The sequence below is a fragment of the Acipenser ruthenus genome, chromosome 27 (genome assembly GCF_902713425.1).
Source record: "Acipenser ruthenus chromosome 27, fAciRut3.2 maternal haplotype, whole genome shotgun sequence".
NCBI classification, from domain to species: Eukaryota; Metazoa; Chordata; class Actinopteri; order Acipenseriformes; family Acipenseridae; genus Acipenser; species Acipenser ruthenus.
Window position 1 is genome coordinate 17,148,105 of NC_081215.1, and position 18,585 is coordinate 17,166,689.

The 18,585-nt window shown below is 36.9% G+C and overlaps 1 protein-coding gene across 1 annotated transcript in view; it reads left to right on the top strand.

The window, feature by feature from the left end:
• Window positions 1-2,190: 2,190 nt before the first annotated feature.
• The window catches only part of LOC117432179 (SITS-binding protein-like), a 48,115-nt gene continuing 31,720 nt past the window's right edge, over window positions 2,191-18,585 (top strand). Inside the window, exons 1-2 of the mRNA XM_034053713.3 lie at window positions 2,191-3,120; window positions 7,694-7,865. Of these exons, the coding sequence (XP_033909604.2) occupies window positions 2,656-3,120; window positions 7,694-7,865 (637 nt within the window). The 5' untranslated portion in view covers window positions 2,191-2,655. The remainder of the gene's footprint in view (window positions 3,121-7,693; window positions 7,866-18,585) is intronic.

The following is an 18,585-nucleotide window of genomic DNA, read 5'->3' on the forward strand; positions in this document are numbered from 1 at the left end:
ACCTTTTAGAATTTTGAATTCTTGAATCAGATCACTGCGTAAGTCTTCTTTGTTCAAGACTGAATAGATTCAATTATTTTAGCCTGTCTGCATACGACATGCCTTACCTGGGATAATTCTGGTCGCTCTTCTTTGCACTCTTTCTGGAGGTGCAATATCCTTTTTGAAACGAGGGGACCAGAACTAAACACAGTATTCTAGATGAGGTCTTACTAATGCATTGTAAAGTTTTAACATTACTTCCCTTGATTTAAATCCAACATTTTTCACAATATATCCAAGCATCTTGTTGGCCTTTTTTTTATAGCTTCCCCACATTGTCTAGATGAAGACATTTCTGAGTCAACATAAACTCCTAGGTCTTTTTCATAGATTCCTTCTTCAATTTCAGTATCTCCCATATGATATTTATAATGTACATTTTTGTTGCCTATGTGCAGTACCTTACACTTTTCTCTATAAAATGGCATTTGCCATGTGTCTGCCCAACCCAGTCTCACGAGAGAAACGTTAACAGATTAACGTTTCTGCATTTCTGGGGGAAAAATATTACCTGGGTAACGTTTTCACTTTCAACCACAGTGCTTTGTGGCAGCTTTTGTCGAAATTCTCTTTTTATGTTCATTTTCTGTGAACATTAGTTTATGGATAATCTTGTTTGCTTTTCAACCAATTAAATTGTTACAAAACAATTACTATTATTTAGTCCATTCATTTTAATTCCGTACATGGTCTTGTTGTACCAGTGCTAAAATATACACTGCCTTTTTACTTTATATATTTACCCGAAACCTCGCTTAATACAATTTTAGGAAATGACATGTCAGCACTGTACTTGCATCCAGAGCACGTCTGCCGATGAAAATAAAAATAGGGCTAAAACAAAACAGTATTCGGTTCAACAGAGACAGTCAGTAGCTTAAAAACAAGTAAGCTAAATGTTCCGTGTCTATCTGTACAGTTTGAAATTTGAATGTGCCGCCCCTGCTTGCTCTGCGGCGCTCAGCCAATAAGGGATGGGACGTTGAAAAGAATTGTGGGATATGTCGTTTTAAAACCTTGAAATATACCTTGGCTTCTATGACTCGATCCCACATATCCCACAATTAATTTCAATCTGTACAGATAGACACGGAGTATTTAGCTTATTTGTTTTTAAATTACTGGATTTTACAGTGCTGACATGTAATTTCCTAAAATTATATTAAGCGAGATTTGGGGTAAATATATAATGAAAAAAGGCAGTGTATATTTTAGCACTAGTCCAACAAGACCATGTACGGAATTAAAATGAGTGGACTAAATAATCGTAATTGTTTTGTAACAATTTTATTGGTTTAAAAGAAAACAAGATTTTCCATAAACTAATATTCACAGAAAATGAACATAAAAATAGAATTTCGACAAATGCTGCCGCCAAGCACTGTGGTTGAAAGTGAAAACGTTACAGACATAACGTTTTTTACCCCAGAAATGCAGAAACGTTAATCTGTTAACGTTTCTCTCGTGAGACTGGGTTCATTTTTTACGGTAACCCAGCTGCCAGTCTTTTTTTTTTACCTACAATGTACTTTTTTTTTTTTTTTTTTTTTTACCGGCAATATTTTTTTCCCTTTAAAGTTAATAAATATGTTATTGATATTCCAAATTAGGAAGTATTTTTAGAAAAAGTGTTTTTAATTTTAATTTTTTTTAAAATATTATGTATGTACCTTTCTATAAAGAGCATTACAGTAATTTAATCAACCAATTAAAGTACTTTTTTTTTTAAAAAAAAAGCACATGTTTCTAACATTTGATTACCTTACAGATAAAAAATGAAAAAAATATTATTTAAACACATAAAACAAAACAAAAAAAACATTTAAACATACAGTAGTCTATTTAAAAGTATAAATTGTCTCTGTGCTTTACTTTACACTCCCAACAGTCTTTTTATCCATCCAAAATATACAAATTAAATATTTTTCCGTTTGTATTAACTTTGTTTTTCACTTTTTTTCTTATACGGTATTAGTATTTTCTTTTTCCATTTTTTTTTTACGATAACCGTGATTTCTTCATTTAAATGTGACAGTTTTATAAAGAGCAGGATTAATGATTTGCCAGTGTAACTGCTATGCTGTACCACCGTGCTGCTGGCGTGTGTTAGTGAGCTACCAGAGGAGCTTGACGCATGAGCGCAAAGGTGCAGGAGCCTGTCCTGTTTGCAGTGCCTTATTTATTTGAACCTGCTCCTTAAAGTTTTGAAAGCGGTCTAATCACATTCTCCTCTCAGCTAAAAGTGTAGTCTGGAGTTACGTCAGACACAGGGGGGAAACTGCACGACAAGCAAATAAGCGTCTAAGAAGATTTGCAGGCATTACTGCTAAACCTGTGTGAGACTGCTCGGTGCTCAACGATCAATGTATTTAAAAAAAACTTTACTGTACACTTGTCAATATGTGGTAAGTTATTTGTTTGAAAGTTTCAGCTGTGGATCTTGCAACTTGTTCATTTCTGCGTGACAGATACAAGTACAACAAAGGATTTTATATGTATGGATAATGAACGGACAAATGTGGCATCCATAACGACTGTGTGCTAACCTTTTTCTATTGATTGGTATGAAATATATATTTTAAATAGATTTATACATTTAAAAAAAAATACAACATGCCTCATACTCGGACTAGGAACCCGAGCCCGATACCCGAAGTGACATGGGACTCTGGACTGAAAGAAATGAACGAGACCTGGAAGGGTGCGGTAGCCTGTCTTGGTGTGGCTATCTTCTTTATTATGACTATTGGGATCATTTATTGGCAAGTGGTCGATCAACCCAGTAAGAACTGGATCCTCAAAGGGAGCTTCAGCGGGCTGATCTGGGATAGGAGGACCCATTCCCTTATCATACAGACACTGACAGAGGACAAGACCTTCGTGGAAATCGACGTGGGGAACTTCCCTGCCTTGGAGGTGTCGTTTGTGAAGAACTTGTGCTGGCTCAACAAGACCGAGTTCTGTTACACATGGGACTCCATCGCAGACCTGAAAATCTCCTTAGAATCTGAATACTCTCCTGGAACAGAATGCTACAGCATCCAATGGATACCTCTGCATTGCCAAGTGGATTTTAAGGTAGTGTTGCTGGCAATTTAGGCCATATGCATGAATGCCAAGCAGTGGCACTGCATGATTAAAATATGTATGTCTTTTTATAAAATGTAGTCTTTATTTACTCAGCACCTTCCATTAATTACATTACTTGAAAATAATATTTTACCTCCATAGGTTATGTTACAAATAATCCTTTCTTAAAAGTCTTTACACGTATGCCACAGTATGCTTAGTTGGGCAACTTAAATAGTGCTCTGCTTACTCAAAAGAGTGAAAATGTTCCACTATTTTTGTCTGAATAAAACTGTTTTTATGTAGCATTAAACAACTCATAACTAACCTGATAAACGTTATAAATATTTCCATTGTATTGCTGAAAAATCTGTTTTCAACTGATCCCATAAAAACGGCAGGCATATCATGGTCCACTTTTAGTTCCCATACTGACAACCTTTTGTGAACATCCGTCCAAAAAAGAAAACTTTTCATCTGTCTGTCTGTTGTTATTTGTTTATTTCGCAGACGCCTTTATCCAAGGCGACTTACAGAGTCTAGGGTGTGTGAACTATGCATCAGCTGCAGAGTCACTTACAATTACTTCTCACCCGACAGACGGAGCACAAGAAGATTAAGTGAATTGCTCAGGGTCACACAATGAGTCAGTGGCTGAGGTGGGATTTGAACCGGGACCTCCTGGTTACAAGCCCTTTTCTTTAACCACTGGACCACACAGACTCCTTATCTAGCTATCTATCTAGTTAGTATTTCATCAATAGTGGAGTCAAACTTTTTTTTCCTTTTTTTTTTTTTTTTACACTAATCGGACAATTAGGCTACAACATCAGATTCAGTAAAATGGGTTGTTCCAAACAAACGCAGATGGCGCATCTTCGCAGTCGTGGTATCTGGAACCTGTCTGTCGTGTTCGGTGATCTGGTTCTACTGTATCAGCATGTCTGCCCTGCAGTATGGACATTTTAAACGCAGCATCTCGTTTTCCATTGTAAACTAGTCGAAAAATGTGTATTAAAAAAAGTAAGTCGTGTGGTGACACTTTATGTAAGTGTTAGTAATTCAAATGCAATCAGAGCTTTTAGACCGAGCCTATTATTTTAAAATAATTATACCGTGTTATTAATCAAAACATAACTCCAGAAGGCAATCATATGTAAGTTAATGGGCAATTGCACTTCCTTAAACGTATTACAAAGTTGTACCATATTCCTGGCCGCTTTGTATAGGATTGTTTTAATTATTTAGTTTTAGTTTCGGCTTTGTCATGATGTCATGTGTTACAAAAAGTAGTTACAAAGTAAACGGGACATTTTAGAATAAACACAAATTGTGTGGACAGGCAATAATAATAATAAATAATAATAATAATAATAATAATAATAATAATAATAATAATAATAATAATAATAATAATAATAATAATTGTTGTTGTTGTTGTTGACATGTTACATTTATATAACTATAATCCATGATTACGTAATTTAAAGTTCTGGAATTTCTTTTAAACAAACAACTATTTATTTAAATAAATCCGGATTACTTTGCAAGCGATTATACAAGCAAATAAGCTTTTTTTCCCCCTTAAAATCGGACATTTAGTATTTAAAGAATGAATCTTTCAATCTGTACAATTAAAATCATGTGCTCAATTAAGCCACACCAAATACCCTGTTTATTGAAACAAACGCGTGCAAATGCTTTTCCAAAGTCGCAATTTCTGGTTCCAGATATTTATTCAAGTTAAAGAGACATTGGGATTTCGTTAAATATTTAATTCAATCTGTGAAATTAGGTTAAACTGTGCAAAACAAAATTGAAGCAGTTGAGTTGTTCTCAGATAAGTTATGGTTTATGATTCTGGGGATACACTGAAGTTCCATAAAATGCAGTACCTCAGACATGGTACGGGTTCACAGGATATAAAATACACTGCAGCAGTATAAATTGAGTTCACTGCTACCCGTGAACCTTTTATATAACTGTCAAAGATTTCGTTTGAACGCGTTTATGTAAAAATAAAGTGGCGGATCTGCCATGTACAGTATCACAACTTCAAACGTTTTGTTTTTGGAAACTTAATCCAAATTGTTACATTCTTAGGAATCTTTTTTTTTTTCATAATTATTATTTTACAGTAACACGCATTGGTCTTCCCCAAAGCTATACCGCAGCATATTACAGTTAAATACAATACAAATAAACAACATGTAGAGTATTGCTTAAAAGCTTTAGCAATATGGGATCAACGTAAATATTTATTTATATTATTTTCCCCACATATATTTTTGTTCAGCAAAAACAAATCAATAGGCCTATACAATACACATTTTAATTAATAAAAATAACCAATTGTGGTGTTCTGTCTTTGCATAATAGTGTTCACGTATTTTACAATATTTAAATATAATAGTATTTATTTTCATATCCGTCCGAATTGAGTTTTTTTTACCCATAGTTTAAAGATCTTAAACTCTCATAAGCAGAACCTTTATGAAACCCAATATCCAAGTATAATTGTTACGTATTTAGTCACAGTCTAAAGAATGGTTTGACTGTTCTGCATTTACAGAGGGTGGGTTAAACTCTATCTGCGTTTAATTTATTTAAATAAATAATTTCTGAAAATGATTTCTGATGGTCAGGATAACCTGTCTATATATCCACTGTGATCATTGCATGTAGGATTGTACAGTGATGCATGATGATTTTTTTTTTTTTTTTTTTAAGTCTTGGCAGGAAAACGTCTCCTACTCGATAGAGCTGACATAAGGAGTTTTAAACATTTCTAAAATTGAAATTCAAAAATAGTAACTGGAAGAGATGCAATTATTTCTAAGTGTCTAACTTATAGCTTATATTATGTCAGTTTTGTACAGTAATGGAAACTTAAGTATAGTATCACTGTCTGCAAGGTGTGCCTTTCATCAACCCTGTATGTCAGATCTTACTGTCCCATCATGACTAAAATGGCTTGCAACAGGGAGATGCAGCGTCTATATATTCCTAAATACATGAGAGAGATTTGCATTCAGATTTAAAGGAATGCTAACCATTGTTAGTTCCCACCTTATTATGCTGAGAATCTTTCATGTTTAGGGTTCCCATTGAAAAAATAGAGACCCTTATATTCTTATCATGTTCGTCCGTCCGTCTGTGTGTGTCTGTCCACCTGTCTGTGTGTGTCTGTCCACCTGACTGTCCTTCCGTCTGTGTGTGTCTGTTCACCTGTCTATCCATCTGTCTGTACACGATAATTGCCTTCATTTTGCACCAATCTTCATCAAACATTTACCATACACTCCTAGCCTCCCTAGACGTTTCGGATCACATTCGACTGTAAAAAGATAAAGATGGATTGTATATGAATGTTTGAAACCTGTACATACACACTCATTCACTTTCGTACCTAAAGCCGTGCAAAAGCAATTGCTATGATCATATTTCATACAATGTAAAACATGTTTTAATGGTTCTGAAGTAAAAGTAAACATTCTTTACTTTCCGGTTTAAAATGTGCAAGGTAAGTGAATGTAAATGATGAAAAACAGTGATGCAAGCGATCTGGGTTCCAATGCAAAGTTTTAGAAAGAGATACTCGCAAAGAAATGAAGGGAGAGGATTCTCTTCAAACTGTTTCTTGTAGAAGGCGACAGGAATTTAGGTCGGATGATGAAAGTTAAATTGATCTGAAAACCTGAAGTAAATGCACTTCTTTCAGACATGTGTTGTTGTATGCTCTTGATTGTTCAGCATATTTTGTTTTATATGAGGTAGATAGCTCTATGTTATTTTTGTATTTATACAGAATTATTATTTCTTTTTTTTACAATAGATTTATTTCACTTTGATGGTAAACGGTTTTCTAAAAGTCTTTAGATCCAAAATCATCCATCATATGAAGAATGCAGCATTGGCCAGTGACAATGCAGTGGGATATAAATGTATTTCTTTGTTCAGAGTACTGCTCTGCATACACATTTAAACAACTCATTTATAATAAAATACCCATGTAGTCCATTCCTGTGAATAAAATGCACCTACATTTAAAATGTTACATGGATGGAATCAGTGTTCTATCAAGTATAGGATCTAGTGTGACTTATGTTAAGTAATACTAAAATGGAAGTTGTACATTTCATTTATCTATTGAACTGACCCACATGTCTGTCTGTCTGTCTCTCTGTCACACTCTACATGGTGAATAGGATAACTGCATTGATTTTGCAAACACAGTGCTGTAGGTAAACTGCTGTACCCAGGTGCCTGTGCTGTAGTTGAAGGAATTAGCTACCAGGAAGCAGAAGCAGCACCTTCCATCTGTAGTCCTATCTTTAATTGCGTTTCATCCTTCAATTTGGAATATGTTGATTGTCATAAATAGCCCCTCAAAAAGTAAGGACCAGTGATAATATTGCTAGTTCTAATAAGAGGTAAGGAAATGGATTTGAAAACCTTGGTTAGCACTCCCTTGTCATATGATCCCATTTACACAAGTAAACATAACTGTTTGTAGGTATAAAAAGGTAGAGTATACAGTTTAGTAGTGTGAGCGTCACCTTTGTGTTTCAATTTGTTCCAGGATTGCTTTTCAATGGATAATATTTCCTGGTACGGAGGAGCAGGCGTACGCACACAGAACTGGCCTATTAACAATGTGAATATTGCCTTGCAACCTTTTGTTGTGAGCAACCTGAGAAACAACCCCACAGGTTTCGGATCAGTCTTAGAAAGATACTTTTTGGGATCATCAGGTAAGAGAATATTTACTTAAATCTCATTGGCTATTAAGTGTTCCGAACTGTGCAAATATGTCACCACATCAGCACAGCTTAGAACTTTTAAAACCTCTCTGATTCACTGGGGAAGGGTAGGTGGTGCCAATTTATAAGTGCAATAACACACTTCAGGGTGTTAAAATATTGTTCAAAATCCACAGGCCTACTGAACTTGCCTTTGCCTCACCCCAGGCGTGTGCATATTCAGGGCCGTGCAAAGGGTTCCTGTAAAGAATCCTTTTTAGTCTCACTTTTTTCTTTTCTTCCATTGTAGGGCCCTGACATTGCTTCAGAGAAGGCTAGGAAGGCTCCTTTTTAATAGTACCTAGGCTTTTTTCGAGGGGGCCCGGAGCCCCAATTTGAGTCTTCGAACAGGGCCCGGAGCACCCTTGACATGGTGGATATTGGATCATATTTTAACACCCTGAAGTGTGTTGTTGCTGCTTAATAATGCTGAGTTATTGTTTGGAATGTAGGGTCATGATGCTGTGATGTTCCCTAGGGTTTCATTTTTATTTATGGCATTCCTATACTCATAGCATATTTTAAAAAGTGCAACATTACAGTGTAGCTGTAACATGATAAACTTGTATAAGGAATTAACTGCCAAATTAAACAAGAAATAACAAAGCTGCACATAGCAACACTGGAGCGGCCCTTTGAGGTATTGCACCAGGACAACAACACTACTGCTTTCATACAGCTTCCTTAAGGAACTTGCAAACGTTGGAGAGCAGTCGGTTTGGATATTTTAGTGACTGCTTCTTTTATGTCAGTTGTTGTTTTTGTACAGGAGTCACAGAGCTGGTGCTGGGTGATAGGTGACAGTGCTGAGCTGTCTGTGTGACAAAAACAAAAGGCTTTCATTTCTATCATGTGACATAAACAAAAGGGCATTACCAGGATGTCCTGGTTAATATGGAGAAATCAATGCCAAGCTATCCAGGGTGATTCATAAGTCACGAAACATTATTGATTTGAATGGTTTTCGGTTCTACTTAATGAACAACGTGCTGGTGGCCAAACATCACAGTGTCTTTGACATTTTTCCTTTGGATATTATCCTGCACGTACCCTCCAGTTTTCACAATGCTCCAACAATATTGTGTGAATTATGCATCCCCCTATATGTTAAATTCAATTAAGTTAATTACAATTTTAAATCTTGTTTCCAGTCCTGGTCAATATTGGTTTCATACAGTCTTTCTCTGCTTCGGAAAAGGCTGAAAAAAGGGCTGCATACTGTCAAACTGTGTTGGGCAATGTCAGGTTGCTGTGGGTTTCTGTATATAACATCTGGTTTGAAGTAAGCATATGAACAAAATAAGAAAAGATAGACTTGACTTTTATTATTAACAATAAATGTTTACATCTATGTAAAGTACATTGTATTTATATGAACAGTTGTGCCCCTGTAAGATAATAAGACCTTGCTGTGCCTCCTGTAGTTAATAAACACAAACATCTTCACGACTTCTCAGAACAGCTATACAAACCAACCAGCAAAACCGGCAGATCAAAAGGCAGCTTTCTAGGAAACAAATAAGTAGAAACATGTAAACCCATGTGTGCTAGACCTACAGTGTTACTCAGGTCTTTGTAGAATTCCAGTAGCGTTCTGCTTGTTGCCCTGACAGTGTGTTCTGGCCATTAAAGACAGCAGCTGCTTATCATTGCTTAACAGCCCAGAGCTGTCACGTGCAAATGAAAAAACAACAACTACATTTTGACTTTACAAAGAGCCTGCATGAAGTCATTCCAACGTGCTGGTGCATTTGTGGCTGGAACAGTTTGGAACAGACTAAACAAATCCAGGACAACCTCCCTAATAGTTTTTAATACTTTATTTTAATTGAATTCAGTCTAGGATTTGCAACACTTCACAAAGGCTACAAAACATGATGTAACTTATCCTTCAGAATCACTTTGGAAACCAAGATAACATGCATAGTATTCATAACATTTGTCAATTGCTGTAACATTAACTATAATTCCTAAATTCTATTAACTTCAAAGGTATCAATCTCCTTTACTTGTGCATTTTAACTTAAATGTTATGTAAAATTGAGATCGTATTGGAAATGTACTCAGCCTAAGTTACCGACCTTTCAGGCCCCTAAATTGCTGGAAGGAGCAGTTAAATTATGGGTTTGGGTTGTTTCTTACTAGTTTTATTCTGTTGGGAGATGCCTAGGTGGGGAGCATGTTGATTAAGCCTTGTCCACAGTTAAGTGAAGAGCAGAGTTCTACCTTCGAGCAGTCACCTCAAGACACTTTGTTCCTGGATATTTTTCAGGTAAACAGAACTGCAAACTCTCACACAGCTCATATTGTATTTGAAGAAAACAGTTTGTTGTCTGAATTTCATTTTGTATAATAAGTATGTCATTAAGACATATCCCAGTATGTACTATCACCTCCACTATATCCAGTATGTACGATCACCTCCACTATATCCCAGTATGTACGATCATCTCCACTATATCCAGTATGTACGATCACCTCCACTATATCCAGTATGTACGATCACCTCCACTATATCCAGTATGTACGATCACCTCCACTATATCCAGTATGTACGATCACCTCCACTATATCCAGTATGTACAATCACCTCCACTATATCCAGTATGTACGATCACCTCCACTATATCCAGTATGTACGATCACCTCCACTATATCCCAGTATGTACGATCACCTCCACTATATCCAGTATGTACGATCACCTCCACTATATCCCAGTATGTACAATCACCTCCACTATATCCCAGTATGTACGATCATCTCCACTATATCCAGTATGTACGATCACCTCCACTATATCCAGTATGTACGATCACCTCCACTATATCCCAGTATGTACGATCACCTCCACTATATCCCAGTATGTACGATCATCTCCACTATATCCAGTATGTACGAACACCTCCACTATATCCAGTATGTACGATCACCTCCACTATATCCAGTATGTACGATCACCTCCACTATATCCAGTATGTACGATCACCTCCACTATATCCAGTATGTACGATCACCTCCACTATATCCCAGTATGTACGATCATCTCCACTATATCCAGTATGTACGATCACCTCCACTATATCCAGTATGTACGATCACCTCCACTATATCCAGTATGTACGATCACCTCCACTATATCCCAGTATGTACGATCACCTCCACTATATCCCAGTATGTAAGATCACCTCCACTATATCCCAGTATGTACGATCACCTCCACTATATCCCAGTATGTACGATCACCTCCACTATATCCAGTATGTACGATCACCTCCACTATATCCAGTATGTACGATCACCTCCACTATATCCCAGTATGTACGATCATCTCCACTATATCCAGTATGTACGATCACCTCCACTATATCCAGTATGTACGATCACCTCCACTATATCCAGTATGTACGATCACCTCCACTATATCCAGTATGTACGATCATCTCCACTATATCCAGTATGTACGAACACCTCCACTATATCCAGTATGTACGATCACCTCCACTACATCCCAGTATGTACGATCACCTCCACTATATCCCAGTATGTACGATCACCTCCACTATATCCAGTATGTACGATCACCTCCACTATATCCAGTATGTACGATCACCTCCACTATATCCAGTATGTACGATCACCTCCACTATATCCCAGTATGTACGATCACCTCCACTATATCCCAGTATGTAAGATCACCTCCACTATATCCCAGTATGTACGATCACCTCCACTATATCCCAGTATGTACGATCACCTCCACTATATCCCAGTATGTAAGATCACCTCCACTATATCCCAGTATGTACGATCACCTCCACTATATCCCAGTATGTACGATCACCTCCACTATATCCAGTATGTACGATCACCTCCACTATATCCAGTATGTACGATCACCTCCACTATATCCCAGTATGTACGATCATCTCCACTATATCCAGTATGTACGATCACCTCCACTATATCCAGTATGTACGATCACCTCCACTATATCCAGTATGTACGATCACCTCCACTATATCCAGTATGTACGATCACCTCCACTATATCCCAGTATGTACGATCACCACTATATCCCAGTATGTACGATCTTGTCCACTATATCCAGTTATTTGGGATTTCAACAGCTGTATCTTCTAGTTATATAAACTGACAGACTTCCTGTCTTTTCCAGTAATTTCTGCAACTCGTCAGTTGGCAAAGGAACATTTTGGAAAGAATTCATATTTTTGTAGTTTTTCAGCAAAAGGCCTGTAAATTATATCATGTTCTGTGCACTGCATAGATCACCTGCTGCGGGATCAGTCTGGAACTAATAAAATACAATTTATGAGGAGCTGCTTACATTCTTTTTTTCTGTTTTTTTTTTTTTTTTTTTTTTTAAATAAGAGGAAAATGGCAGAGAGGAATCCAGAATGCTACAACACAGAGAAGCAGATCTCTCACTGGCAAACCATGTCAAATCGAATGTTGAATGTTTTTTTTTTTCATGTGAGCGTGGTGTTTTTATAAACTTGGTTGCCAAACACAGCATACTTAGTGAAGATGCAGTTGTGCAAGGTGGGCCTTGTGTTCTATAACTCACACTACTCAATGTATCAGGTTAATTATTCCCTGCAGGGGGATTAGAACCGCTCTTTATGGGGAAATAGTGCATTCGACCATACATTTAGTAAACTGTGACTCTTGAGAACCGCTCATCCAATTTTATATAAATCCTAACCATCACAGCCTGGAAAAAAGCTTACTGCTCATCGCAAACACAACACTGCAGTGTACAGAAATGAAATTTCTTTTTTTCTTTTTTTGGATGCACACAAAAGGTTTACATGGTTATAAAATACCGTATTCCTTCTAATTTAAGACGCAGCCCAAATTTCCCAACCCTCAATTTGAGGAAAAAATAAAACATCAAATAAATATGCATTTACAAAGATACAAAATCAGTTACGCAAATGGACGCAGTTTGTGACCGTCTGCTGTCATACAGAGCATTACAGTTATGTGCTGCTTCTCATTTCAATCATGATTACTTACACCTGTTTTTCTCCCAATTTGTGAACTGTGGTATTGCTTGGCATGTCATAAAAATATGGGTGTCTGAGCTGGTACTGTTTGTTAGAAACGCTGAAATTGTGGCTGCCTGTATGTCATGGTTGATTCGACATCGGACAGTACCGTTTTGGTTTGTCTTTCCTCAGCAGTAAGTCATGTTGCTGTTTGTGTATTTGGATAGTCACGTCTTTGTTTGTCTTTTCTCGCCAGTCTGTCACGTTGCTGTTTGTGTCTTTTGTTGGCGATTTTAATACACGCATCACTATACTCTACTCGAATTTAAGACGCAGGCTATTTTTGAGAAGCAAAAAATGGTTCCACGTGCATCTTAAATTCGAAGGTTGTGAAGGTTAAAATGAATACTGTGCTGTTTAAAATTAAATTGGAACACACACATTTTGGTTTTGTGATGAGATCACTCAACTCATTCTACTTGGGCTGGCTCCAGAGTTGAGGAGCGGGGGACTGGTACGTTAGCCCCACTGCACCACCTAGACCCCCAAAACAAACATGCATTGTGTACCTCTCTACAGAGAGAGAGAGAGAGAGAGAGAGAGAGAGAGAGAGAGAGAGAGAGAGAGAGAGAGAGAGAGGGGAGAGAGAGAGGAGAGAGAGAGAGAGGAGAGGAGAGAGAGGGGGAGAGAGAGAGAGGGAGAGAGAGAGAGCCATCTGGAGAACAGAAGGGAAGCAGACTGAAATATTGTGAATATTTATCACCTTTGATCTGCTTACGGATGGTAAAGAAAGTAATAAAATAATTAACCCATCAAATTGCAAACTAGTTAGAGAACTATCAAAAAAAAGATTTCACTCATAACATTTACTAAAATACTGTGATAGGGCTCAAATATGTTTTTTGTGTTTGTTTATTTTTTATAAATACACTTTGTTCACATGTTTAAGTTTGTGCTAGATATGGCAGGGCTGGGGTAGAATCCATGTGTAATTAAGACACGTGTGGAATGTGTCAATTATCCCTGGCCACATGCCTTTAAGTTAACCGTGTGGGTTAACTGGGATCCTAGTGTTGAGGAATTGGGATTCTTTTAGGGGATTTTTATCCAACCGCAGTACATCTTAGTGTGTGTGAGAGAGAGAGGATTCCTGGTGTGGAACCTCCCTTTTAGTGTGAGCACTGCTGAGCTGAGTTTCTGCCAAATTTTATTTTTAGGTTTTCCCATTATGTTTTGTTTTGTATTATTTTCATTATGCCTTGTATTTGTATGTCGTCCCGCACTAAGACTACCGTTGCTGATACCCTAGTGGCGGCGACGTACCACTGCATAAAAATATTGTAAATATTGTAAATAAACCCTGTGCGTCTGCATGGCGTGGCAAGGTCAAACTCTGTGTCTCTCTGTCCTGTCAGTGGATACCCACAAACCCCTTCTACAAGGTCCTATTTAAAAAAAAAAAAACAAGTAGTAAGCCTGTTAAAAATCCAGAAGGTAACCATTTTGGCTATAACTCAAGCTTAAATTGTCTCTTAAATTTCTTTAAATGACAGTTATTGATTCATTCTTGGACATTCCTGCTGTATATTACAGTAAATGCACCTCTCCTACGGATTTTCAAAGCTTCAAATAACTATTAGCAGGAGCACATTTGTGCTGCCAGCTTTTTTTTTTTTTCTTTTCTGCTAAGCAAAATGAGAGTCTAGAATTGGACAATACACATGGTCATCTGAAAAAAAAATTCTTAACATCTAACAGTGAAATCTAATTTGCTTGTGGAAACCAGTCTTATTTAATAACACCCTGGCTACAGACAGACATGGCACAACACTTTGAGTTGGACATACTTGGTTTCCTTATCACTTCCTGTGTCGCAGGTAATGCATCCCTCCTGACCCCTATTCTCAAAATATCTGTACTTTACTCCTGTTTCTGTTATAAAAACTAGAAAGAAACTACTTGAGTTATGCAGAATACTGTAGAAAAACAGGTTAAAGGCTTGGATGGGGTGGTATTAAGCATTAATTACCTACCAGGTAATTGACCACAACGACAGTTAGGTGTCCTGAGTTGAAGACTGGTTCAATTACTGTATCTACAGGTAAAAACCGCTGCACAGTACTGTACTATTATAAACCGAACAAATTTGATTTGAAGACATGCTTTTAGGTTATATTATGGTCTGGATCGCTTAGGCTGCTTGAAATTAAAGTCACCATTTAAAGCGAATCTCAAGATTGTAAAGTCCTGTTAGCTTTTCGAGGATGTTTACGTGCTGGATAATGGCTGCTCTACTCTAAACCTGCAATAAAACTTTGTGCAGTGCAGCTGGGCAAGGTCCCTCCTTCATAATTTGTATCTCGCATTGATTCGTTCGGAATACTTAAACCCACCCCAACTACTGAGTGGCAGCAAATTCCTACATTTCTGTTGGAGGATTGTAACAAGCTTGCAAGATTTAAAACGAGATTACATGAAATGGAGGATTGTTCTTGCTCTCGAGATTTAAAGCTATATTCCAGTTCGATAGGTAGTAGTTACACACTCGTAATGTAAGGAAATGCCTAAACACCCAATAAACCTAGAAGAATATGCCCATGGCCATAAGTATTTTGTTGTGGAAGACAGCAAAGGAAATAAGGTACAATTGAAAAAGTGTGCAGGTACTGTAGAGTTACATATTGTGACAGAAAAAAAAACCAAAATAACGGAAAACAGTATTTTCATACAGTATATAAAAAGCGAAAGCCCCGAAAAAAAGATTTACGTATAGAAAAATGTAATTATTAAAACCCAAAAAACAGAAGCCCTACTTATAATTCATTGAAACATAGGAAGTTAACTTATAGGCCTAGAATGAAGCTCTCGACTTCAAATAGTCACCTGTTTTTTGTTCTTTATAACGTATTATTCCTCTTGTTTAGATTCACATTTTTCGTTTTAGTCATCGCATCCTGGTGACTTTTAAGAATGTTAAGGCACCCCTGTGGCTTAAATAGAGCTCCCATCTCTCTGAATGGCATTTTTGGGGTGGATTATCAAAAAAGAAATAAATTTGTTTGTTGTTAGCACTACAGGATGTTCTGATGACATTACAGAAGTTGTTTTTTGGTCAATACAGTGGCAAGTTTAATTGATCAACACCATAGAACTGTAATCCACTGACAGTAAAGCCCTAGATTTGATTTCATCATCTAGTGCAGACTGGTATTATACTACTTTAGATAGACATCAGGGCCATTTCAAAACCACTGTGTGTAAACTATCAATAGCCAGGGTTTGTGCTGGAAACGTGGGGCTGGCATGAAATAAAACAACTTCACAGGGATGAGTGACATGGGAGGGAGATTTGGCATGGCAGAGAAATCAGAGCTGGAGAAGGAATTCCTGGGAGGGCAGATACATCTGCAGACACAATTATCTGGTTCACATAATCTCATCACTTTACATGGGGGCCGGAGGGCTGTAAATATGAGCCATGAGGAGGTAACCGCAAAACGTTCAGAGGCAAATTCTTCATGCTCCACAACTTAAAAGCAACATGCGTTTTTTGTGTGTTTGTTTTTTTCTTTTCGTGAATAATCCAGAGTAGAGATGTCACCTTGGAAGCTGACTTGTCAATGTTTGAACTGGGAGGTTTCCTTGAACTGGAGTTAGAGGGTTTCATTAATATAGCTAAAGAAATATTTTTTTTTTTCAGTAAATTTGTTTTTAATAATATTTGATATTAATTTTATTATAAACCATTTACTCCAAAGTGTCATTAGCACCATTTGTTCTGAAAGTATAAAAAAAATGCAGATTGAATTTACAAAACTATTATTCTTATCTCTAGTTTTGTCACATTACCATGTGTAGTTTTCTTTTTTTTAATCTGGAGTGCCCAATTATTTTACACCAATTTAGAATGGCCATTGCTATAGCAGCCTGTTGTTGAATAACTGATTTAGTTGCAGTCAAACAAGCAAAGACCAAAGCGCTTGTCGTATAATCTCCTTGTAAACTGTGTCCTGTAAATATCACAGAAACAGATGACTTGTCATTTAAGGAGTTAGCCTTAATAAGGTAGTAAAAGATAGCAAGGGCTTTTGGATGAATTTAGTCATTCAAAAACTCCAAGCTGTCTTAACTGGGTTACAAATGAACTGCTGTTATTATTTTTAATATATTATAAATATCGTCTTGTAAATTCTGTCCTGTAAATAAAGGACAAAATAGAATATCAAGTCTATTAGGATTAGAATGGTAGCGCTAAAGCAAAGCTGCATGAAGTCTCTTTTTATAAAAGCGTGCAAAGAGTAGGGGGGCCCAGAACAATGTCATGCTGGATTTGAAAGTTGGCGAGCTTCTAGCACCGTGAAATCCTTTACAGAACGCAGACAAAAGACAAAAGAGAACACACTGGGAGCCATGGCAGTCCAGTATCATCAGTCTGAACTCTCAGGGCTATGCAAACAGTTCGAGGCCACAATTCATCTTTAGTTCTTGAGGTTTATTATGCCAAGGCAGTAAAAGCATGACACTGAAAATGGGGAAAAAAAGAACTAGGTTTTTTAAAACCACTATTGTAAAGCTGCCTTCTCCTGAGCTCATTACATTGAAACGACACAGACAAGAGGGACTCTAATAATGCTTTAAATAAGGGAATAATCCAGCCGCATGACTTGATTATTATATATTTCAATCGCAACAATCAAACTTTTGATGCTGTTTCAATGCATATTTGGTAGCGATGTCCAAAAATGCAAATATAATATCACACATAACTAATGCCAACTATAAGGTCAACAGTAATTAATAGTACACCGTTGTATGATTGCAGGACATTGTTATTTTTGGACCTTAAAGCTTTGCCAGCAAACTTAATACTTATACTGTATAAGTAATATATATGCTGTAATATATATGTGCACAGTATAGACCTCAGGTTCTCAACTCCAGTCCCAAGGGAATACTTTGGGATTTTAGCTCTGCTCTGCTGTCGTAAACTCAATAAGAAAGCACAACTTGTTTTGTAAAGCACACAAGGTGAGCTAAAATAAAAGCCCTATTCCCTTTAAACCAGCTGTTGTGTCTTGTGAAACTATATTTCTGCTTAAATATCTTCTAATAATAATAATGATTTCAAAGCAGTCAGAAGAGATTTACTGGAGAGCAAAAATGCTGTCTGGATTTGCTGTCTGGATGCTGTCTGGATTTGTTCTTATAAAGTGACATATTATAGTTTTCATGTGTTGTACTTAAGAAACTAGTAATAAGTACAATGCTTTTCAGTTATTTTAAGTTAATATGTTGTGTGTAGGGTTCCTCTTATTGTATAAAATATGTCAATTTTAAAGATCTAACCAGTGGTGGATCTTAATACCACCACTCTGTATTAATCCTGCTGGTGTTTCCCCAAGTGGTGGTTTATTGATCAGCATCACTACATGGATTGACTTGCACTTCTAGGGTCACTGTCATCTTTCCTGTCAATAACCAATCAGCTGCTTTCCCTATTGACTGATATGCTTTCAGTCACTAACATGCTTTAACCCAAAAGACACTACTGTGGTGAAATGACCAAGGAAGTAAAGCAGTAACAGACTTCCTGGAAAGGAAGGCAAGCAAACTGAGAAATTAGTGTAGTACCAGATGTCTGTTTTAAAATGAAATACATGTT